The sequence below is a fragment of the Hemiscyllium ocellatum genome, chromosome 22 (assembly GCF_020745735.1).
Source record: "Hemiscyllium ocellatum isolate sHemOce1 chromosome 22, sHemOce1.pat.X.cur, whole genome shotgun sequence".
NCBI lineage: Eukaryota > Metazoa > Chordata > Chondrichthyes > Orectolobiformes > Hemiscylliidae > Hemiscyllium > Hemiscyllium ocellatum.
The window spans coordinates 24,571,114-24,597,039 of NC_083422.1; the positions used below are offsets into that span (position 1 = coordinate 24,571,114).

Genomic DNA, 25,926 nt, shown 5'->3' on the forward strand with positions numbered 1-25,926 from the left:
TTTGAGAGTGTGCTGCTGAGCTGCTGATATTGATGTATGTTGAACTGCTAATCGTCCTGAGCTACACAGTCCAAGCAGCAACTCCAACTACCCAAATGAGTATTTGTGAGTCATTGCTACTCAACACATTAGTCTCCTTTGCAACATTTAATGCAACTGTAAATGGAAGGGATAGTGGAAAGGTAGGTTCTGTTTTGGTGTGATTGTGGTTGTGTTTTTTAAAACTGTCTTTAAAATGCTTTATTCTTTGCATATTACTTTAAGGACATTGCAAATCTGTGCATTATTAGAAAATGGACTTTGAGTTGACTTAGATTTCTCTTTGAAGTTGAGAATGTTAATTTATTTGTAGGAAGTTAATCAATGTTTTAATTATCTAGAGAATTCATCTGATCCCAGCTGTATCTTCTGAATGTTAGAAGTTGAAAAATGGGTCATTCTTTCCCAACTGTGAAAACTGCATTTCAACATTCTAATTATTCCTTATCTATTTTTAAAGTTGTGGCTTATAATTATAAATCATGTAGATTTAGTTTAATCAACAGAGAAAGAATAATGTCATCATTCTGAGCCTCCTGTGGATAGGATCGGACTCTGTAATGAATAAGAATAAAGTAAAAAAGTACAAATCACATTCACCCTTGAACAAATTTTTGAATCCACTGTGAAGTCTTCCTTCCACAAGCACAGATTTGATTTTGGGATATGTCTTACTCTCAATTTTTCATCCTTGTCCATTTTATTGGATGACCATTTTCTTAGGAATATCAGCAAAATGGACAATTATTTAAACGGTGAAAAATTACAGCATGATGCTGTGCAGAGGGATCTGGGTGTCCTTGTACATAATCACAAAAAGTATAGTTTGCAAGTGCAGCAGTAATTAAGAAGGCAAATGGACTGTTGTCCTTCATTGCCAGAACTTTGACAAAGGGAGATTATGCTGCAGCTTTATAGGCTCCTGATGAGGTTGCACCTGGAGTACTGTGTACAGTTTTGGTCTCCTTAGTTGAGAAAGGATTTACTGGTGCTGGAAAGGGTGCAGAGGCGGTTCACGAGGTTGATTCCAGAGTTGGGAGGCTTGGTTTATGAGGAGCGATTGAGTATAGTCTGGGACTATACTCATTGGAATTTAGAAGAATGAGTGGGATCTAGTAGAAGCAAAAAACTATGAAGGGAGTTGATAAGGTAGATACAGGGAGGCTGTTTCCACTGGTGGGTGAAAGCAGAACTAGGGGGCATAGCCTCAAAATAAGGGGGAGCGGATTTAGAACTGAGTTGAGGAGGAATTTCTTCATCCAAATGATTGTGAATCTGTGAAATTCCCTGCCCAGAGAAGCAGTTGAGGCTATCTTGTTGATTGTTTAAGAAAAAGATAGATCGATTTTTGAACAGTAAAGTTTATGGTGAGTGGCCAGGTAAGTGGAGCTGAATCCACAAAAAGATCAACCATGATACGACCAAATGGCAGTACAGTCTCGACATGCTGGATGACCTACTCCTGCTCCTAGTTCTTACGTTCTTCTGTACAATTTTGGAGGGTGCCACCAAAATATATAATATAGATTAGCTGGAAGAAACACTCCAAATCAGGGCCATTGTCATGGAGCATTCTCACAAATTCTGTTAATATTTGAAACAGAGTCTACCCATAATCCAGATAACCAGCCTAATCTTCAAGTTAAAAATGCTCAAATGTAAACTGCCAACCACGTTGCTGAACTGTCATTGAAATTTGACTCTGGATATATTACCAGAAGACAATACAGTTCCAGAGTCAATTACCTTTGGATTGAACCAAATCTAAATAATATAAGAACCACTGAGGAGGCCATTTTGTAATGCTTGGACTTGCCAAGGAGAGGAACATAACTCTAACCTTGGTTTACATGATTTAATACAGATAAAGGGAAAGGGATTTTAAAGAGATGTCTGAGTCCCATATCTAGTAGCACAAATTGATCTTTATTCAGAGCTCCTTTAGCACACGTGAGGGAGAGGCCAGAGAGTGCTCTGAATCTGGCTTTCACATGGGGCCCAGTTACCCTCTTAACTATAGTTGGGATCAGAGGCCAGTGACAATCTCCATTTCCCAACCAAGGGCAGGATATTTATATCTATCACATTAGAATGATTACATGCAACATTGACATAGATGCTTGCCACATCCTCTCTGACCTACACATCCAATCCTGTGAATACACGATCAATGTTGCACAACTTCATGCTCCATCATCTCATGATGTTTGTCAGACCCCTATCACCTGTCATTGGACTCTTATGATTATTGACCACATTCCAATACCGATTGCTAAGTCCTCTCCAAGACATTTTCCAGTCACTTCATGTACTAGCTTATTACTAATGACTGTTCAAATTTGGTCAAGCAATTCATATCTGTTGCTGACCTTAGCACAGAAGATCGAAAAGGTTATTAATTTCTACCAATTGTTAAATATTTGTAGTGTTATATAAATTTATACATAGTTAAACCTAATTTTCCGATTCTATGACAAAGCTAACAATTTCAGGAACAACTTCCTCCTTATCCAATTTGTGAAGCAACAGTTGTTTATTTTCTTGAGGTCACAGTGACTCTGTTTCAAAATTGTTTCTGCCCCTTTGCTATGTTATTTGTCTCTTGGTACCCCTCGGAGATTATCTTGTTTATACCTTTTTGTTGTTCTAATCTTCTTGCTGATAGAGAAAAAATTTCTTCAGGGGTGCTTGTCAAAGCTAGTCGCTGCATCCAAGGCTGATTGCCTTCAGAAATTTAATTCCCCAAAGTCTAATGAATTTGAACGGCTATCCTTGTACAAATAGTGCCTACTCTTATATATAATTATAATTATTTAAAAAGTCTCATCTCAGGTAGGTCATGCTTTCTAATTCAGACTGAAATTGGAAATCTCAAATCAGATGGTTTTCATCTGAGCTGCATTATCAGAGGCTTACTGTTTGCATTCTAGTCCTATCATAGTAAGACTCAGAGGCATTTTATTGTCTAGCTGTGAAGGCCATTATTTGAGCTATATCAATAGCAATGATAGCTAACATTTCCTTTGATTGTTTTTGTCAGTTAAAGAAATACCATAATGCCCATATTGGTATCTTCAGCCGTGGGCAAGTGCAGCTTCACCCTTTCAATGCTCAATTATGTTTAATTTCAAAGTCAGAGAAAGAACTGAGAAAGAATGTTAAAGTAGGTTACATGCAAGGCATTGTGCCACATGTGAAAATGCCACTCCATTGGAATAGCACATTTACAGGTTTCAGCATAACTCAGTTCACTTTATATATATATATATTAATAAACTTGTATTTAAAATAAATATGTTTTGATTATATAAATGGAACATGTGACTAAAAGGGGCCATGCATTCTTTAAATCTAATTTGTGACACTGATTATTCATAACTCAGCAACAACTTTGTCACAGGTGAACTGTCAGATCAGCAGAGCTATCAGGATATAAACCTCATCCTTGCTATGTCACCACATAATCTTTTAATAAAATCAAATGAGGTCAATGAATCATGCATTTTCCCTTTTAGCATCATACAAGGTCATGAGGGAATCATGGTGGTGCATGTAAAGAAGTTTGATTGTTTGATTATAATGAAGGACCTAACCTAATCCATGACTGAACATCTTCAGGTCTTATTTGAAGGACAGTAACAACAAAACAAGGACATCAGGAGATTACAGTTGCTTGTTTCTGAGTTCCCATCTCATTACCAAACACAAGCAGTTTCCTTTGAAGCCAGTGATGCTGATAATGTCATCCACTTTTTCACAAATTATTCAACTCTTGAATCTTTCATCCAGCAATTCTTAGCAAGGTTCAATTCATCAATGTAATTAGATCTGGATGTCTGAAATCAATGACATTTAGAAGCCATTTTTCTGAACGAGTGAAACACTGGCACAGTTGGAAGTTGCAATTTTTAAAATTGTGCTGTGCTATTTTAGTAGTGAACACATTAAAATGTTCATTATCAAATTTCTTCAATAAAAGTGCTAGCAATACTTAGCAGGTCATACAACATCTACAAGCCAAAAAGAATTATTGTCACGGGTTTTCATTATTTGTTCTAAGAATCTGGGAGTTGTTCACTCAATCAGTATTTATTACCTCCTTGAATGTCTTCAAAAAGGTGGTAGTGAGCTGCTTCCTTGAACCACAGTGCTGTTCAGAAGCGAGTTCTAGGATTTTGACAGACTGATACCCAAGGAACAGAGATACCAATCCAAGTCAGGATGGTGTGTGGCTTGGAGGGGAATTTTAAGCTGGCGGTGTTCCCATGTATATGTTTCCATCGTCCTTCTACAGAACAGAGATTGTGTGTTTGAAAGGGACTGTCAAAGAAAATTTGGTGAGTTACTCTAGTGCATTTTACAGATGGTACACAATACTTCACGGTGTGTCAGTGGTGAATAGGAGTGATTGCTGAAGGAATTGATGGGAACCCAATCAAGCAGACTGCTTTGGATAGTGTCAAGTTTCTTGAGAACTAGTGGAGAAGCACTTATCTGGCCAAGCATAATGAAAGAGCATTTCAATCCAGAACATTGGCTCAGATCCTCTGCCAAGTGATGACCATTGTTAGTTTGCCAGAGCTCAAATTTTCATCTGCCCCGATACTGCTCCAGTGCTACTCCACATTTCTTGCAAGTCTTCTAAAGCTGATGTCTCAAAAATTGCAGCATACATCAAAGAGTTTCATGATTGTACAGGACCCTCAATGGGAAGGCAATACACAAAACGTTTTTATGGCACTAGCTGCCATAGCGTGCTTTTAAATGTCCATATAAGTATTAGTGAATGGATGGCCATTGAAGAATGGATAGAGGAGGTAGTCAGACCAAAGTAAGTGGACTGGGTGGCAGTCGAATATGATAAGGTGGTTAGGGCAGCAGACCGATGAGGGGTCCACTAGATGGATAAGTGAATCTGGGGATAGTCAGGTCAAGGACATGTTAGAGTTGGCCATAAGGTGTTGTCAGAAGTTAGAATGGTTCAGAAGACCCATCATGTTGACTGGTGGGATGGGGTATGCTGGTCATATTGGGTCAAGAGGAAATTGGGGTATCCGGGGTAATGGTTGCAAAACTGGCATGTACAGTTCCCAGATGTTAAACTAGATTTTAATCTTCCTAACATTTCCTGGGTACCATGGTACCATTAACCACGCGACCGCTACAGCGCCCGCCGCAACAACCACCGCCGACGACCATGACGTCACTTCCGCCCCCACCGACCTCACAGCCTCCGCGATCGCCGCCCAGACAACCGCCTCCACAATCGCCAGGAAGACCATCGCCAACGGATTCGCGACCTCCGCGGCTATCGGGAATAACACTGTTTCTTTCATCACCACAGCCACTTCCGCCCCTTGGGTTGCCGTCGCCGCAGCCACTTCCGCCCCCAGTGACATCACTAACCTGCATGACCACAACGCCTCATGTGTCTCCACCCCCACGCCGATCTCTGTCACCACGCATAACCCCGCACCCACGCCGATCTCCATCACCACGCCCAACTCCGCCCTCACGCCGATCTCCGTCACCACGCCTAACCCCGCCACCATGCCGATCTCCGTCACCATGCCTAACCCCGCCCCCACGCCGATCTCTGTCACCACGCCTAACCCGTCCCCACGCCCAACCCCACCCCCACGCCGATCTCCGTTACACGCCCAACTCCACTCTCCACCAATCTCCGTCCCGGCCCCCATGCCCAACCCCACCCCCACACCCAGCTCCAGCTCCAGCTCCACAGCAGGTCCTAGCTCCCAGCCCTGCCGTGTTTTCACCATCCCTCCACACCTCCCCCTCTCTGAGGATGAAAGATCAGTCCTCACCAGAGGCCTCACCTTCATTCCCCTACGCTCTCAGATTAACGAGTTCAACACGCGGCGAGACATTGAACAATTCTTCCGCCGCCTTCGCCTCCGTGCCTACTTCTTCAACCAAGATTCTCGCCCACCCTCTGATGACCCCCTTCTCCCGCTTCCAACACACCCCATCCACCTGGACACCCCATGCTGGCCTTTTACCCGCCCTCGGTCTCTTCATAGCCAACTGCCGCCGCGACATTAACTGCCTCAACCTCTCCACCCCTCTCACCCACTCCAACCTCTCACCCTCAGAACGTGCAGCCCTCTACTCCCTCTGCTCCAATCCCAACCTCACCATCAAACCGGCAGACAAGGGAGGCGCGGTAGTAGATTGGCGCACCGACTTTTACACCGCTGAGGCTAAACGCCAGCTCGCGGGCACCTCCTCCTACTGCCCCCTTGACCATGACCCCACCTCCCACCACCAAACCATCATCTCCCAGACCATCCATAACCTCATCACCTCAAGGGATCTCCCATCCACTGCCTCCAACCTCATAGTCCCACAACCCCGCACCTCCCGTTTCTACCTCCTGCCCAAAATCCACAAACCTGACTGCCACGGCCGACCCATTGTCGCAGCCTGCTCCTGCCCCACCAAACTCATCTCTGCATACCTCAACATGGTCCTGTCCCCCTTAGTCCAAGAACTCCCCACCTACGTTCGGGACACCACCCACGCCCTCCACCTCCTCCAGGATTTTTGCTTCCCCGGTCCCCAACGCCTTATCTTCACCATGGACATCCAGTCCCTGTACACCTCCATCCCCCATCACGAAGGACTCAAAGCCCTCCGCTTCTTCCTTTCCTGCCGCACCAACCAGTACCCTTCCATTGACACCCTCCTTCGATTGACTGAACTGGTCCTCACCCTGAACAACTTCTCTTTCCAATCTTCCCACTTCCTCCAAACCAAAGGAGTAGCCATGGGCACCCGCATGGGCCCCAGCTATGCCTGCCTCTTCCTTGGATATGTGGAACAGTCCATCTTCCGCAACTACACTGGCACCATCCCCCACCTTTTCCTCCGCTACATCGATGACTGTATCGGCGCTGCCTCGTGCTCCCACGAGGAGGTTGAACAGTTCATCCACTTTACCAACACCATCCACCCCAAACTCAAATTCACCTGGACCATCTCAGACTCCTCCCTCCCCTTCCTAGACCTTTCCATTTCTATCTCGGGCGACCGAATCAACACGGACATCTGCTATAAACCGACTGACTCCCACAACTACCTAGACTACACCTCCTCCCACCCTGGCCCCTGAAAAAATGCCATCCCATATTCCCAATTCTTTCGTCTCCGCCGCATCTGCTCTCAGGAGGACCAGTTCCAATACCGTACAACCCAGATGGCCTCCTTCTTCAAAGACCGCAATTTCCCCCCAGACGTGATCGACGATGCCCTCCACCACATCTCCTCCACTTCCCGCTCCTCCACCCTTGAGCCCCATCCCTCCAACCGCCACCAGGACAGAACCCCACTGGTCCTCACCTACCACCCCACCAACCTCCATATACAGCATATCATCTGCCGTCATTTCCGCCACCTCCAAACGGACCCCACCATCAGGGATATATTTCCCTCCCCTCCCCTATCAGCGTTCCGAAAAGATCACTCCCTCCGTGACTCCCTCGTCAGGTCCACATCCCCCACCAACCCAACCTCCACTTCTGGCACCTTCCCCTGCAACCGCAAGAAATGCAAAACTTGCGCCCACACCTCCTCCCTTACTTCTCTCCAAGGCCCCAAGGGATCCTTCCATATCTGCCACAAATTCACCTGCACCTCCACACACATCATCTATTGCATCCGCTGCACCCGATGTGGCCTCCTCTATATTGGGGAGACAGGCTGCATACTTGCGGAACGTTTCAGAGAACACCTCTGGGACACCCGGACCAACAAACCCAACCACCCCGTGGCTCAACACTTCAACTCCCCCTCCCACTCCTCCAAAGACATGCAGATCCTTGGACTCCTCCATCGCCAGACCATAGTAACATGACAGTTGGAAGAAGAGCGCCTCATCTTCCACCTAGGTACCCTCCAACCACAAGGGATGACCTCAGACTTCTCCAATTTCCTCATTTCCCCTCCCCCACATTGTCTCAGTCAAATCCCTCGAACTCAGCACCGCCTTCTTAACCTGCAATCTTATTCCTGATCTCTCTGCCCCCACCCCACTCTGGCCTATCACCCTCACCTTGACCTCCTTCCACCTATCACAGCTCCAAAGGCCCTCCCCCAAATCCCTCCTCCCTACCTTTTATCTTGGCCTGCTGGACACACTTTCCTCATTCCTGAAGAAGGGTTTATGCCCAAAATGTCGAATCTCCTGTTCCTTGGATGCTGCCTGTCCTGCTGCGCTTTTCCAGCAACACATTTTCAGCTACCATGGTACACTTTGAAGTTTCTGGCTCTGACTCAGAGTCAGAGAGACCTTTTCAGAGAAGAATGAAACTGCATTAGAAAGGCAGTGATGATGAGAGACAAAAACCTGCAGCAAAGAGCCCCATCAACCTGTTTCTACCTGTCAGAGCAAGAGTGACATATCTCAGGAAACAGGTCAATGATTGGTCAGTATTTCTTCCATCTCTCTTTTGATTGGCCTCATTGTTGAAATCAGAAAATGATCTTGAAACTGAAGCATACAGTTAAGAAAACATTTAAAATGTTTCATCCAATTGAATTAGACCGAGTACAGATGGCTGGGCAAGGAATGTGATTCACAGTGACCACATCTGCAGTGAGTGTTGGTTACTCAAGGAACTTTGTCTCTAAGTTTATGAGCTGATGTCTGAGCCACAGACACTGTGACACATCAATGATGCTCAGAACAATGGAGATGTAGGAGCCATGTACACTGTTCACAAAAAATTAGTGGTCAGGTGAAAAAAAATGGTTCCATCGATCATGGTTGGTAAGTTGAGTTGGCGCACAGCATTACCCAATCTTTTTCAGCCCCAAAATTGATGTTTAGTCCTATGCTGGACATATAAATCAAATGTCCTTTTCCCGTAATGAATGCTATACACTTATTAGAGGATGTTTTACCTACCTTGTAAGTCAGCATGTGGGATCAAATATCAGAAATATGGGCCATATTGCCAAGACATGCCCACAGAGTGTAGCCCATGCACGGTAAAAGATGAACTTATAAGGGTCCTTTGGTAAGAAGAATGTTGTGCATATTTTACACACAGTGATTACATTGAATCCATTTTTGGAGGGACTTTCTCGAAACTTTAAATGTCAACTTATATGCCTTGATCTACGAGAATCAAAAAGTGAATTAATGCTGCAGCATTTAAGTGCTCGGCCAAATAGTTCTTAAATACCATGAGGGTTCCTGCCTCTACCATTCTTTTAGGCATGATCTGTCCCTCCAAGACTTCCCAACCACTGTTAACTACTATCAGCTCTCCCTGACTGCTATTAGATACTTCTCTTTCTTGAAACCACCATTTTCTCCCACTAACTGTCCCACCCAGCACTAACCACACTCTCCCAGACTGATACTCTCTCCCAGACACTATCAGACAGCCCTCAACCACGGTCTACAAACTCTGACTGCTCTAAGACTCTCATCCAACACCTGCCTGGCCCCAATCCCGACCACTACCTCTTCCCTTCTACCACCATAGAAACCTCAGTCTCACCATCCTCCCTCACCACTACCTGCCGACCCAATGCCCAGGCCACCATTGATCCTAACCTTCCAACTGGCCCACCGCCATGAGATCTTCCTGAAAGGCTGTCAGCGCAGGCTCTGTGAACAGGGACGTAAGCAAAGGAGCCCTTTAGTTCACTGCTGGAGATTCAGGAATCCTGTTGACAAGGTTGTCTCGAGCTTTGCAGTGGCTTTCTCATATGGAACACACCTGCAGGCTGAAACCGAGGCCTCATCATTCAGAATTTTCTCTGGACTAACAAATGGTTGTAAATTAAAGGCATTCTGCCAACTGTCTGACTTGTATCATGCCATGGTGGTGATTTGAAATGAGTGCACATTTCAGAGATTACAATCATTCATGTAGGTAGTGACACTGTCACACCACCACAACATCAGTTACTTGCTTATAATCTGGAGATAACTGTTTGGCTTGTGTTGTTGATGTCCCCAGGAACAAGCCTAGAGTTAAATCTGCTGTGATATTTACAGCTACTGGCTGTGCTCTGCTGAAGGAGGATTTTGGCAGAAGATCAGTATGGTGCAGGTGGTGCAACTATGTTGCAGTGTTTCCTGTGTACTGAACCTCCATTGGTTTTGTTACTCTGATAAATAGAAGTATGTACACTTCTGTCCAGAGGTTGTGTGTAAGCATTGGTGATAATGTGTGGAGTGTTTGTGGTGAAGCCTAAACTGGCTGGCTTATTTCCATTTTGAATACTCCTTCTCTATCAAAGAGCACTGACATGGGATTCCCATGTGAGTTATATATTACAGTTGGTTCAGCTATAATGCTAATTTCCTCAATGCAAATTAGCTTTAACATGATTGAAGAATTTAGACCGTTATTTGTAGCATGTGAACTTTTCTTACGGTGCAGCTATTGTGTGATTTTCTTTTAACACAAGATTGCACCAGAACTAAACTAACGTGTTATAAAAACTGACTCTAGTATAATAACCAGCTACCTTAAAATACTTCTGAACAGTAACGCAACGTATAATAAAACTGGTTAGGTAGTGACCAGAAAGTTTGGAAAATTGCTTTAATGAATTTCATTCGTGAAACAGACATACCTTCATCACAATTAGCAAAAACAGTAGGTATCCTTGTTATTTACTTGGTAGATGACTCAGCATTAAACATGCACAGTCTTGTAGCTTCATAGATTGGAGCTTTATATAAACTGTTGCTATTGCAGGCTGGTGGTCCCTTTATCATCTAATCTTAAAGTCTCCCACCCAATAAATGTCCTATATAAAGACATGAAGCACAATGCACATTTTATGCTGATAAATTGCTTTTTACCAATCTGAGATTTTAGATGAATATATGCATTGTTATAATTGATATTCAAGAACCTTAAAATATGTTAATAAATATACTCCAGTTACAATTGTTGTGAATATAGCACTTGGCTCTGAATTATCTTCAGGACTGGCCGAAAATGTGTTGCTGGAAAAGCGCAGCAGGTCAGGCAGCATCGAAGGAGCAGGAGATTCAACTGATTCCTGAAGAAGGGCTTATGCCCGAAACATCAAATCTCCTGCTCCTTGGATGCTGCCTGACCTGCTGCGCTTTTCCAGCAACACATTTTCGGCTCTGATCTCCAGCATCTGCAGACCTCACTTTCTCCTCTGAATTATCTTGCGTGTTTTAAAGTCAAAAATATTTTCTGTACAGAATAAGGTGTCTCGGTTTTATTTAGGTGCTGGTTCCTTTAATTCTCATAAAAATGTAAAACTTTCACAGAAATAATTGTACAAAACTCTCAGTGAACATCGTATTACTGTATTCTATGCTGAACAATCTGAAAACCCTGCACCCATGTGTTTACATTTAAAATCAACCCATCCATGCAACTTCCTGAAAAATCTCCTTCAACTCAGAAATCCTGCAGTGCAGAGACCTGTGAAAAGGATTCTCACTGAAGGCATGACCCATTATATGGCACTAGCTGTCCAGTGTCAATGTTAGTGTATTTGTGAATGGATGAGTAGGAGTACATAAACAGGCAAAGTGATCGCATAAGCTGGTTAACTTAATTGGTGATTTGGCAGATGTGTCAGGTGATAGATGGGTGAAGCAGGTTGAGGTGGGCTAGAGCGTAGTCAGCTTGTGGCTGCTCTACTGGGTCAAAGGCGTGTTTGGGTGGTAATTGGTAGTTAGATCTGGTCAAGAGTTGTCTGCTCAGATTGGGAGAGTTGCTCAGGTCAGGGGCTAATCAGGCAGTGGGTTGGTATAGGCTTTAGTCAGAGGTCACTCGAGATGGATCAGAAAGGAGTTGAATTGTCAAGTTGCGTCAAGCGAGCAGTTGGGTAATTAGGGGAACTGTTTGTGCCAGGGCTGTGGTTAAGGGTAGTCGTAACTTTCAGAAATGAGCAATGTGGTATACAAACTTCAGATTGTATTAAACAGCCTATCCTTTTGGCTTTTCAAAACATGCAAGATAGCGAGCAAGGATCTTGACTGGGCAAATGCAAAGAGGATGTTTCTACTTATGGGGAGTCAAGATGAGAGGGCATTGTCTCAGAATAAAGCAGCACCAATTTAAGGCAGCAGTGAGAAGGCATTTCTTCCCTCAGAGGGATGTCTTTAGAACTCCTTGCCACAGAGAGCTATGGAGACAGATTCCTTGTGTATATTTAAGGCTGAAATGGATAGATTCTTGATCAGTAGGGGAATCGAGAGTTTCATTGAAAACAAAGGAATGTGGATGTGAGGAACGCCAGATCAGCCATGATCCTATTGAATGGCAGAGCAGGCTCGAAGAGCCGAATGCCTACCCTTGTTCCTATTCCTTATGGTGGTACATTGACCTCCTTCCTATCGGAAAGATGTTGTGAAACTTGAAAGGGTTCAGAAAAGATTCACAAGGATGTTGCCAGGGTTGGAGGATTTGAGCTATAGGGAGAGGCTGAACAGGCTGGGGCTGTTTTCCCTGGAGTGCAGAGGCTGAGGGGTGACCTTATAGAGGTTTACAAAATTATGAGGGGCATGGATAGGGTAAATAGGCAAAGTCTTTTCTCTGGGGTCGAGGAGTCCAAAACTAGAGGGCATAGGTTTAGGGTGAGAGGGGAAAGATGTAAATAAGAGACCTAAGGGGCAACTCTTTCACGCAGAGGGTGGTACATGTATGGAATGAGCTGCCAGAGGATGTGGTGGAGGCTGGTACAATTGCAACATTTAAGAGGCATTTGGATGGGTATATGAATAGGAGGGGTTTGGAGGGATATGGGCTGGGTGCTGGCTGGTGGGACTAGATTGGGTTGGAATATCTGGTTGGCATGGACAGGTTGGACTGAAGGGTCTGTTTCCATGCTGTACATCTCTATGACTGTATGACCGTTCCCAACCAGCCCCTGTTTGACAAACTCACAACATAGTGTCCAACATTAGATGTTATTTCACAATTGGGCAGCATTTGCTATATAATTTGAGTCTGTGAAGAATAATGCTAGCAACCAATTTAAAATGATCACTCTGGCTCACAGTATGCTGCATTTGTGTGCACTGAAAATTGCTTATACTAATGCATAGAGCCCTGTTCTGCGCCCGTTTCATCTCAACAGAATAAGTGAAGCCATTCTCTTATTTCTCAAGGCAATACCTGCACCAATCAGAGTCAACCTGACTGGTTTAAAATTTAAACCTAGCTTGACAATTAACTGTCAGTCTTCATTAACCTAATACATTCTCCATGGTAGCACATCTACTAATCAGAATTCACTTGTTAACTAGTTAGCACTATTCCTTCATACAAGACACAAAATGACGAAGGGTCACTCGACGCAAAATGTTAGCTCTGATTTTTTTTACCCTAGATGCTTCCAGACCTGCTGAGTTTTTCCAGAAATTTCTATTTTTGTCTCTATATATTTTCCTTTTAAGTTGTTATCTTGCAAATTTTCCTGATGAGTGCAAGATGAAAAGCACTGAGAAAATATGCCTCTTTTTTTCACCAGATCTCAAATTCTGTCCTATGAAATAACGATTTTGTAAACCCCAAAACTATTGAAAATTAGGGATAAAAATCATTGTTTGATGATATATTATAATTACTTTGGCATAGAGTTATGAATTATTCATGTTTCTCACTCTAAAATAAATTAGCAACTACAGTAAGAGTATGTTAATTTTCTGTTACTCATTAGATTATAAATTTATGTTTAAGTAAGTGTGTTTGACAGTTAATAGCATGATACAAGGTTGAACAGTACCATTCTTGTACTTGTCTAAGAAAAAAGTGTTTCCTATGAGGGCAAGTTATCAATCAGTGATTAAAACAATTATAGTCAGGGTGTTCTGGTCATTATGTTGGGGAACAGTGCTGGAGTGCCAATGCTTAGAGTGTAAACAGTTTTGGTGTACGAGTGCTCAAAGCAGTCTTGACCATTGAGCAAAGGTATCGACAACTAATTCAATTCAATTCAATTTAATCAGATGTGAAAGAAGGTAACAATGTGCATTTTTTTACATTGAGAAGCAAATCATCGCTACAAGCTGAAAATGAACACAGAAGGAATTTCTATAACTCTTATATACTTTCTCTTTATTTTATTGCCTGTTATATTTTTTATTGCCTCCACACACTGCTATTCAGCAGTAGTGCTTTTTTTATTTCTATAACTCTTTTATTCAACAGGATCACTCGAGGTTGCTGGTGAAAAGTCCTGCGGAGATTTGGTCAGAACTCAAAGCACTAAAAGAAAAAAAACACGTACTGAAATTCACTGTTAATTTTACAATGGGGGAGAAAAGATGAAATTTGCAGTGCTTTAAGGAAAGTGCAGGAGAGTGGAATGAATCCAATAGTTCTTTCAAAGACACAATGTGTTATGGAATGACCTTTTGTGCTACATGATTCTACCACTTGAGCTATTCGCGTGTGCAAAGCCGCACAAATTTAACCCATTGGTGTTGCATACTGCTAAAGCACTAGTGGCAAAGTTCCCTTGAATTTCTGAAGCAATACATTTGGCCATGAGAGTTCTAATGATTGGTGGTTAAATGAAACTTGCACCAGTGTCAAAGGTTCATATTTTGTACATGTTGTGTATGTTTCTGTTCTTATGTAATCGAGAGTGGCATCTTCCAGTGGAAATGATAGCATAAATAGGGCAGACTCAGTCTTTGGTGAAGATCCAGTACGAACAAGCTCTGCTCCATTTCCTGCTTTCCCAGTCTAATTAAAGCCACAGAGTCTGATGTAAGACAGCAGAACCTCTAGTTTAATGGCCCTGATGCATTGTGTACTGGATGTATTTGTACTTCCAGGGATTACGGCTTCATTAAGGCAGACTGGTGAGGAAGTGAAGTAACCACAAGCAGAAGGAGCAGTGCAGCCAACCTGCCAAAGGCTATTTGTTCATTCATATTTCTGTTTACCACAGCAGCTCTCAGTCTTTTCCATATTTGCACAGTTCCCTTTTAAACATGCTAAGCGACATGAAATTGACATTAATCTTTGACAAAGATTACTGTTTTCCAAAGTAATGATCCTACTGTGCTACATAAATATGCTACACTTCCCTGATTTTCAGTCCATTAGAAAGGGTGGAAGATAACTCATTGGGGTTGTTTTGATTGTGCACAGAAGACAGAAATTGAGCCATGGATGTCCACTAAATTATTTGCTATGCAGCTGATAATTGAAGTTCTTTCTATCTGACTTTGCCCTATAGCTATAACTTCAATTTAAAATAAGGCAATGAAATGTTTGAATGAAATTGCATACAGTGAGTCATCACTTAACATTATGTGGCAGCCCCAACCTATACCCTTATCCACCCTTCCTAACAAAAGTATCCCAACTGTGGCCAGCAAACTGAACAGGTAGTATTTTAACTCCACGTATGTGACCTGAATTGTAATCTGCAAAACTACATGTAGATCTGTCAGAATTAGGTGATATTTTCTCAATCCAAAATAATATTGTGTCCCGAACTAAATCCAGAACATTTGGCAGAAGATTATTGTAGCCGTAGGAAATGGAAGGTGAGGATTTTTTTTTCTGTTGTGACAGTTCTTGCACAGCAACTATAAAAATCTGCAGTGAAGAAATTCAATCCCATTTTCCCCTCAATTTTGGTCTCACTTGAATTTCCTGCTTATTAATGAAGGCATTCCTGCATCATTTGTCAGCCCCACACTCCGAGCAATTCACAATTCAACCTGCAAGCCTGGTTCGGCTTTCAATGAGGATGCAATCATTGCTAATTGCCTCTGGTCATTTAATTGTTTTGGAGAGCTGCTGTTATTTCCTGCGACAATGCTTAGATACTGTCTGCATCCAGACCAAGGGATGAACATCAGGTGAAAAAGGCAAGCAGACTAGAGGGAGGTTTGACAAATTTAGATAAAACATCAGGGGCCAGAAAATATTAGGGAGCATGGATGAAAAGAAGCAACGGGGGTTGGAAGTGTCAGCAAATGGTGGAAATGAGATTGTAGCAGATTGAGAGGAAGATAGATAACGAGAGGTTTGAGGCCTCGAGCATGATATGGGATCCACAGGAGTGGTGTATTAAGCTGCACGATGGTCAAGAGTTATTCATTCAGAGATTGATCTTATGTAGACGAAGATAGTAGAAAAGTTTGTTGGGGTACAGAAGGCATTAAGTAGGTGGAGTCACAGGGAAAATGAGCTAACAGGTTGATGTTAGCGAGAAGAAATGGGTCAAGAGGACACATGGAGCTCAGAGGGAGGACAAACACAGAGAAGGAAGAGTGGAAGAGTGGAAGAGATGAAAATTAGTAGGATGAGGGGAAATGGCAGAAAATGTGGATTTCGGGAAGCAATTATACAGCAAGGCAATTGGAATTGTAGCTCTTACTCATGTACAACAATGACATTTTCCTGAAGATGCATGGGTCCGCAATATCAGGAGCCCATAACAATGCACCAGAGGCAGTTCACATTGGGAAGTCAAAGTTCCAATCATTCATCAAACTGATGAAAGAAATGCAGAAAGGTTGAACATAGCACATTGACTGACAGATCATCAATTATTTGTGCTCCCTGACAATTCTAGCCTTTGGTGTTTACAAGTCATTGGACCATTTAATGAACACCTCCATGTTGTAGTCTCTCCCTCTCCTTCTATCTGAGCAGTGCGCACCTTTCTTAGTGGTGCTCCTGGCCAGCCTTCCTTTGGGGCTCCTCTGATTGATCTGACTCTTGCCATCTGCTTTTGGTTGGTGAGTATGGCCCTGTCAGTAAGCTGTTTCCCATATGAATTTGCCACAGGTCACACCTCTGGAATGAATGGGAGCAGGACCTGCAAGTGGACCAACACCTGAACATTTTTAACATGGAGCAAGCTCAAGTATTATTAGACTTGGATTGCCATCTCATGTCATAAACATTTCTTCTTTTCTCTACAAACTTCTAATCACTCTCTATCCTTTCCCTCAATCCGCAATACATTGCTACCTTCCCTATCTGCCCTCTTTTATCTTCTAGTGGTTGTCTAAGCTCTTTTATAACCTACTTTAACTCTTAGTCTAATTATTAACAGAGAGTAACAGTGGAAGGATGCTTGTCGGAATAGAGGCCTATGACTAGTGGATTGACTTAGAGGTCATTGCTGGGCCCATTGCTGTTTGCTATCTACATCAATGACTTGGATGAGAATGTACAAGGCATGATTAGTAAGTTTACAGATGACACCAAAATGGGTGGTATCATGAATAGTGAGGAAGGTTATCAGAAATGTCAGCAGAGTCTTGATCAGCTGGGGAAGCAGGCTGAGAAATGACAAATGGAGTTTAATATAGATAAGGGTGAGGTCTTGTATTTTGAAATATCAATCAAAGTAGGTGTTTATTGTTGAATGGTAGGGCCTTAAGGAGTGAAGTGGAACAGAGGGACCTTGGAGTTCAGGTGCACAGTTCTCTGAAAATGGAGTCACAGGTAGAGAGAGCAGTGAATAAGGCCTTTGGTCTTCATCAGTCAAGGCTTTGAATATAGACGTTGAGAAGGTATGGTGCAGTTATATGGGACATTGGTGAGGCCGCACTTGGAGTGTTATATTCATTCTTGGTCACATTGTTATAGGAAGGATGTTAATAATCTGGATAGAGTACAAAAGAAATATACAAGGATGTTGCCAGGACTCAACAGCCTTGAGTTATAGGGAGACTTTGGACATGCTGGGACATTTTTCTTCAGAGCACAGGAGACTGAAAGGGGATATTATTGAAGTGTATAAGATCATGAGAGGCATGGATAGGGTTAATGCACTGTTTTTTTCCCTAGGGTTGGGAAATCGCAGACTAGAGGGCATCAGTTTAAGGTTAAAGGGGAAAGAATAAAAGGGAACCTGAGGGGCAACACCTTAGCACAGAGGTGGAACGCATATGGAATGAGTTGCCAGTAGAAGTGGTTCAGGTGGATACATTATTAACATTTAGAGTCAAACAGTCATAGAAATGTACAGCATGGAAACAGACCCTTCGGTCCAACCATCTATGCCGACCAGATATCCCGATTTAGTTCCACCTGCCAGATCCTGGCCCATATCCCTCCCTTTTCATATACCCATCCAAATGCCTCTTAAATGTTATAAGTATAACAGCCTCCACCACTTCCTCTGGCAGCTCATTCCATACCCGTACCACCCTCTGTGTGAAAAAGTTGCCCCTTAGGTCTCTTTTATATCTTTCCCCTCTCACCCTAAACCTATGCCCTCTAGTTCTGAACTCCCCCACCTCAGGGAAAAGATGTTGCTTATTTACCCTATCCATGCCCCTCATAATTTTGTAAACCTCTATAAGGTCACCCCTCAGCCTCCGACGCTCCAGGGAAAACAGCCCTAGCCTGTTCAGCCTCTCCCTGTAGCTCAAATCCTCCGACCCTGGCAACATCCTTGTAAATCTTTTCTGAACCCTTTCAAGTTTCACAACATCTTTCCGATAGGAAGGAGACCAGAATTGCATGCAATATTCCAACAGTGGCCTAACCAATGTCCTGTACAGCCGCAACATGACCTCCCAACTCCTGTAGTCAATACTCTGACCAATAAAAGAAAGCTCACCAAAGCATTTGGACAAATACAGGGTTAGGAATGGATTAGAAGGATATGCGCAAAGTGCAGGGAAATGGTGTTAGCGTAGGTGGACAATTTGGTTGTCATGGACCAGTTTGGGTCAAAGGGCCTGTTGGACTCTCTGGCTCTATTATTTGCCATCTAACTCTACTTCATTTCTTGTTTTTCACCTAGTGTAACACCATTTGTCACAAATAGTTCAATCAAGTAAAACTTCATTGATATGGGCCACCACCTATGTGAACCTTTACTAAAATATATTGAAACTTTTCATAGCTGAATTGGAAAGTTAACCTTTAGCCATTATATTGTGAACAATTGATCTCTTCTACAGCATGTAAAACAAGAATAGGCATGGAAACTTCAATTAATGTGTATTGAGCAAGCAACCAGATAGAAATTTCAGCTTTGACAGAACCAGAAAATGTTACAAATTAAACAGTAATTAAGATAAGAACAAGCGGACGGGAATTAAAAATACCAAGAAGCAAAAACGGATGATCTGTCAGACTTTACCAAGTGAGAAAGCACAGAACGTTGAATAACAAAAGTTATAAAGACAACTAAGTGCTTCTAGCATTTTCTGTTTTACTTGAACTATCCAGTACTGCAGGAATTTAGTTTTCCTGTTTAATAGTGGTGGCTTTATCAATGCCATCTAATTAGTTATTAGTGAAAATTCACCTACACAGAACTGAAGATGCCATATATCAACTTTAGTTCTTTTATTATGCAATTTATTTACAAATTAGTTGTTAACAGTATAAAGCCAAACAATACACTTGTTCACTGTAAGTGTTATATTCTCTGTGAATCATCTTCAGTTGCTGACACTTCATCTGTAATTGCAGAAGTGTCGTAAGGTTTGCTTAATGAGAATCATTTGTTTGTAACACTGCTGTGTGCAACTGTGGATCATATCTTTGTGAGAACTTTCCTATAGTGAGGTAATAAATCTGCAACTAAACTCAATGTGCTTGTTACTTAGCTAAAATGCATTCATATTTATCTTTCATTAGCTGGTACTCTGCAGCATTTGGTATCTGATATGATGAATTGGGAACTTAAAGTAATGATCACAGTCTTGGCCCGGTGTTTGCAGTCTTAATATTTATTTGATAATCACCACTGATTCAATGGTTCACAGAGTTAGTAATTTAAACAAATCATTGACTTATTTAGAGTGAACAGTGCGTCCACTGTGACTGAATGTGCTAGATTTTTTAAAAAGAATGTTTGACATTTATAGTGTTGCACATACACATATGAATGTCTTGGGGGTTGTACTTGTTTTCCCTGTAAAAGTTAGTTATTGTACAGGGCCAATTTTTCTCATTGCTTGGTCCCTTTAAATCTTATTCTATCACCATGTAAGTGTAGTACATATCATGTCACCATGCCTTCAGGAAACCTTCCAGGGTGCTGTGTGGCTGCATAATTTGGTGGGGTCATTGCTCACATCTTATTTTAAATTTCAATCCCGATCTTGGGATGCAACATATGCATGTAACATGGAGAGAAGAGGGTCAGAATAATTTTTCAGGGGGCTTTTGTGAGACATTCTTGAGGATTCAGTCATGCGGTAACATTAACTTCTGCATTTGTGTTGATTTTGTTTAGGATTATCTTTTTTAGACAGAGAGAATAACACAGAATGCTTGCGTAGATAATATTAATTCTTCCAATTTTGAATCCATCAGTAAGATGTTTTTGTTAATTGATGTTAAGTAAATTTCCCATACTGTTTTCAAAATGTGATTATACTCACATTGGAAAGAGTCCCTCTTCTCCCAGCCTCTGAAACTCTGTGCCCTACTACCCACCCCACACTTGGGTCTGACTCCCTTTGCCCTAACTACAGCTGCTGCCAACACTAAGGCCTGGATGGGTGGGCTCAGTTCACTGAATAACCACTGCCCTGTCCTCCTATAACTCTACTATTTGGTGTGGGGTACAGGTCCAAATAAATCATTCAGCTGTGAAATCACAGAATCCCTGTCCCCTGGCCTTGTTGCACTTCCAATCATAGATTCTGTCTCTGGTGGAGCAGCAAGGTGAGGAAAGAGGCTGTAGTGAGATCTGGAGCAGGGAGAATGGGAGAGACAAGATCTCTGAATGGAGGAGCCATTCTTCATACAGTCCACTTACACAGATTGGACATCCAGTTGAATTTTTCCAATGCTATTTTTGGAACTAATTCACTCACAACCTCTATGAATTTGAAGCATTGATACAGGGAGTTAAAATTGTCTCAAAATAATTGTTAAAAATGTGTGAAAAATTAACCAATAAAATTGTCTCAAAATAATTGTTAAAAATGTGTGAAAAATTAATCAATAATATAGACAGTGCATCAAATTCTCAATTTAAATGGAATGCCTCTTCGATGCCTGTGGAATGTCATTTGATTTTATTTTCAAAATCTTCACATGAAAAATCATTACATTTTATATTTTTCTATTAAAATGATCAAATTTAAGAAAAGCATATACTGTCACTGAGAGACACATGCAAATTTCAGATATTTCAGTCACTGGAGACCACGAATTCAAAAATGTTAATTTGATTAATATTTAAGGATTCCTACACACCACAAAGTGTCTCTGATAAAAGACACAATATGCCAAAGTTATTTATCAGAACAATTTGCAAGTATATCATTGTAGAGGGAAGCAGCAATTTTACAAATCAACTTGTTCAGGGATGTTATTACACACCCCTGGATCAGCTCGACCTTGGACCCAGCCCTCCTGGCTCAGAAGTAGGGACACTATTACTTCACCACTGCATCTGAAGATACTGAAGGAAATGAATGGGAGGAACTGGCCACATTGTTCCATTACTCCTTGGATATGGGCAGATGCCAGAGTGCTGGAGAATTGCGAGTATTACATCCTATTCAAAAAAAAGGATGTAATGTTAGACCCAGCAGCTACATGCCAATCAATTTAAACTTGTTGGTGAGAATCTCTTTGCAGAGCATTGGCTAGGATTTTATTGGGCCAATCAGACTGAATTCAGAGACGGGGTTGCTGGGGATTTTAAAAATAAAATACCTTGTTATGGTTGCTAAGCAATATCCATCCACTTAACCCCCTGTAATAGAATTTGCTAACAACATACACACAGACACGCACACATACAGACAGATACACACATATACAGACAGACACACACACACATACATACAGACAGATACACACACAGAGAGAGACGTGCACACACGCAGATGCAAACACACACACCGAGGTACGTGCACACATAGACATGCACACACACACACATCATACAGAGACATGCACATAGAGACTCACACTAAGATCACACGCAGACTCACACAGACATGCATGCACACAGAGACACAGACATGCTCATCCAGAGACATGTACATGGAAACACACATTCACAGAGATGGACACACATACGCAGACACATATATACAGAAACACACACAAACAGACATGCAAACACAATCCAGAGGTGAGAGAGTTTAGTTCTCTGGATTGATTGGAAAATTGAGTGTGTTTTTTTTTGGATAAAATAGGATTGAGAGGAGATTTGATCAAGGTGTCCAAAATCAAAAGGGTTTGGACAGAGAAATTGTTCCTATTAGCAGAGGGATTCATTATCAGAGATCTGGTGTTTTAAAATCCGAAAGAATGATGGATGCTGTAAATCAGAAACAAAAACAAAAATTACTGGAAAAGCTCAGCAGGTCTAGCAGCATCTATGAAGAGAAATCAGTGTTAAGTTTTGGGTAAAGTGACCCTTCCTCAGAACTGATGTTTTTAGGTGTTTATCAGAAAAATAGACAATATGAAGAAAGATAAGTATGTAATGACTGATTGGATCAGGAATATACTGTCTGAGAGATGAATGTAGGATGAAAATATGCAATTGGCAAATAAAGCTGCACATTTAAAACTAAAATTATAAGTGAACAGTATTGTTTTTGTTTCCAGTTACTTACCGTCAAACCTGAACACCGGCTGTCCAGACTTTCAGATATTCAAAGCTGCTCTTACTTATCTGACGTCAGTTGGGATGCTGTCTATGAGAAGAAGATGGAACCTGGTTTTGTTCCAAATGTAAGCAAAGAAAAACACCTACCTCAGTGCAAGCACATCGTAAATGTGGATAAAATCAAATAGTTGGAATACATTCTGTAACCTGTCCATCCTCTCACATGAGAGATTACTGTTTAGAAGTAAACAGTATTTAGAAGTATTTAGAAGACAAATAAAAAGTCTGCATTCCCTCAGTTAGCTTTGGAAATGACAGTTTCAAGCAGTAACTATCAATTATTTAAACAGAAAGGTCGGCTGCACTGTGACCCCACATTTGAACTAGAAGAAATGATTCTAGAGTCAAGGCCACTGCACAAAAAGAAGAAAAGGCTGGCAAAGAACAAATCCAGGGACAACAGCAAGGATAGCTCCCAGTCAGTAAGTCTTCATTCATTTAGTTGGTCATTGTATTGTTAAGCTGAAAGTGCATAACAGGTTCTATGAGGTCTGTTCAAAATAATTACAGGAAGAATGTGCGCTTCAATATATTGCTAATTTATTGGGTTAAAATACTTAATACATATACTAATTAATAATTGTTTGTCTATTCTACTGATAGATATACTATAAAGTTATGTAATTAGGTTAAATAACAGAGATAAACAAATGAGTCTCACTTTATCTTTCTATCCACTGGGGACCTTGGTGACTGTGGCAATCAGAGCTCTATCTCAGGTTCCACGACACTGGTCACATGAACCCCAGCCTGATGGTGAAAAGTTCAATGAGTGGGGCAAAGTCCCTGATATTCTGATTCCAGGGTTACATGCTGAATCCCCATTTCATAATAACGACAGTACTTCTCCAGCCCTGAAAGTTAAGTGGAAAACAAGTCCAGGAGGCCCCACGTACACAGTACAAGCCAGCGGTTCCCACCAACCCTCAAAGTCAGGCAGTTTCCTCACAGTCAAAACAGGCTGTTTTTGCATCAGGCCCATTTTTCTTGCACTTTTTCACTTAACTTTGATTACTCAGTGTCACATCTAATTAACTCTTAATGGTATGTCTTGAATTTTAAACTCAAAGCTATAGCAATGTGCTTTAATAGTCCATCTATGCTGTGTTCACTACATAGTATAAACTAACTCAAATGAAGAAGTATGGGCATCTGTATCTGTTACCCGAAGTATGGTAGCTAGCTCAAGAAAACATATTCTGTATAATAGAATGTGACTCTGAGAGGATTTTTTTACAGTCCTATGCTGTTTTTTATTACACTCATTGAGTCATACAGCACAGGCTATCCCTAAGCACGGAAACAGTCTGACCAGTCCATGCTGACCATAATCCTAAGCTAAACTAATCTCACCAGCCTGTGCTTATCCCATATCCCTTCAAACATTTCTTATTCATGTACTTACCCAGATGTTTTTGGAACATTGTACCCGCATCTGTCACTTCCTCTGAAGTTCATTCCACATCCATGAACCAATCTCTGTGTAAAACAAATTGCCCCTCACATCATTTTTAAATATTTTTCCTCACACCTTAAAAATATGTCCCCAACTGAGGGAAAAGACACCAGCCATTCACCTTACTATACCACTTGAGTGAAAAAGGTTCCAGCCTATCCAGCCTCCCAATATAACTCAAATCCTCCATTCCCAGCAACATCTTGGTAAAACACTTATGAATCCTCTCCAGCTTTTAATATCCTTCCTTTAACAGAGCAACCAGAACTGGACACAGAACACCAGAAGAGACTTTACCAAAATCCAATACAACCTCAACATAATGTCCCAACCCTGACACTCAAAAGTCTGAGCGTTGAAGCAAGCGTGTTCATGCCTTCTTACCTACCTATCTCAATGTGATGCAAACTTCAAAGAATTATGAACCTGAACCCCTAGGCATACAATACTAACCAAAGCCTTCCTTTTAATTGTATAAGTCTTGCCCTTGTTTGATTTACTAAAATGCAAGGCCTTGCATTTATGTAATTAAACTCCATTGCCACTCGTCTGCCCATTGACCCAACTGATTAAGATCTCTTTGTAATCTTAGATAACTTTCTTCACTGCCCACTAAAACCACCAATCTTGGTGTCATCTGCAAACTTACTAACCATGCCTCCTAAATTCTCAGTGAAATCAATTATGTAAATGACAAACAAAAGTGGATGCAGCACTGATGCCTGTGGAACACCATTGGTCACAGGACTCCAGTACAAAAAAAACCCCTCCCACATCAGTTTGATTCCTGCTGTTAAACCAATTTATATCAAGTTGGCAAGCTCACCCTGAATCCCATTTGATCTAACTTTGCTAATTAGTCTACCAGCAAAACCTTGTCAAAGGCTGTACTAAAGTCTATGTAAACAATGTCAACCACCCTGCCCTCATCAATCTTCTTGGTTATTTCCTCATAAACATCAATCAAGTTTATGATACGCAATTTCCCTTGCACTAAACCATGCTGACTATCCCTAAGCATTCTTTGCATATCCAACTGCACGTAAGTCCTATTTTTCAGAATCACTCTCAACAACTTACTCACCACTGAAGTCAGACTTACAAATCTATAGTTCCCAGGCATCTCCTTACATACCTTCTTAAACAAAGGCACAACATTAGCCACACTCCAGTCATTCAGCACCCCACCCCTAGTCATAGATGGTACAAATATTTCTGCAAGGGGTCCTACCATTTCCTCCCTAACTTCCCACAAAGACCAAGGATACACTAGATTAGGTCCTGGAGATTTATCCATCTTCATATTTTCTAAGACCTCCAGCACTTCCACTTCTGTAATGTGAACTGTTTTGAAAACTTCAGTATTTATTTCCATGAGTTCTCCTGCCTCCATTCCTTCTCCACAGTAAAAACTGACACAAAATATTAATTTAGTATCTTTCCCATCTCCTGAGGTTCAACACAAAGACAACCTCTTTGATCTTTAAGTGGCCCTACTTTCTCTCTAGTTGCTTCCTTGCTGTTAATGTACTTGTAAAATCTCTTTGGATTATCCTTAACATTATTTACCAAGGCTATCTCATATCCACTTTGCCTTCCTGACCTCCCTCTTAAGAATGCCCCTACATTCTTTATACTGTTCAAGAGTTTCATTTGAACCCAGTTGTCTATATCTAATAGATGATTCTTTTTCATTCTTGACTAGAACCTCAATATCTTTATTCATCTAATGGTCTCTAATCCTACCAGCTTTACCTTCACAAAATGTGGAAGAGAAAGCACATTCTTACTCACCATAGTGACTGCTGCAGTTGAATACT

General features: G+C 41.7%; 1 protein-coding gene across 1 annotated transcript in view; it reads left to right on the forward strand.

The window, feature by feature from the left end:
• The window catches only part of LOC132826462 (serine/threonine-protein kinase 32C), a 337,966-nt gene that overhangs the window by 300,058 nt on the left and 11,982 nt on the right, over positions 1–25,926 (forward strand). The window contains exons 9-10 of the mRNA XM_060842398.1: positions 22,590–22,715; positions 22,941–23,072. Of these exons, the coding sequence (XP_060698381.1) occupies positions 22,590–22,715; positions 22,941–23,072 (258 nt within the window). The remainder of the gene's footprint in view (positions 1–22,589; positions 22,716–22,940; positions 23,073–25,926) is intronic.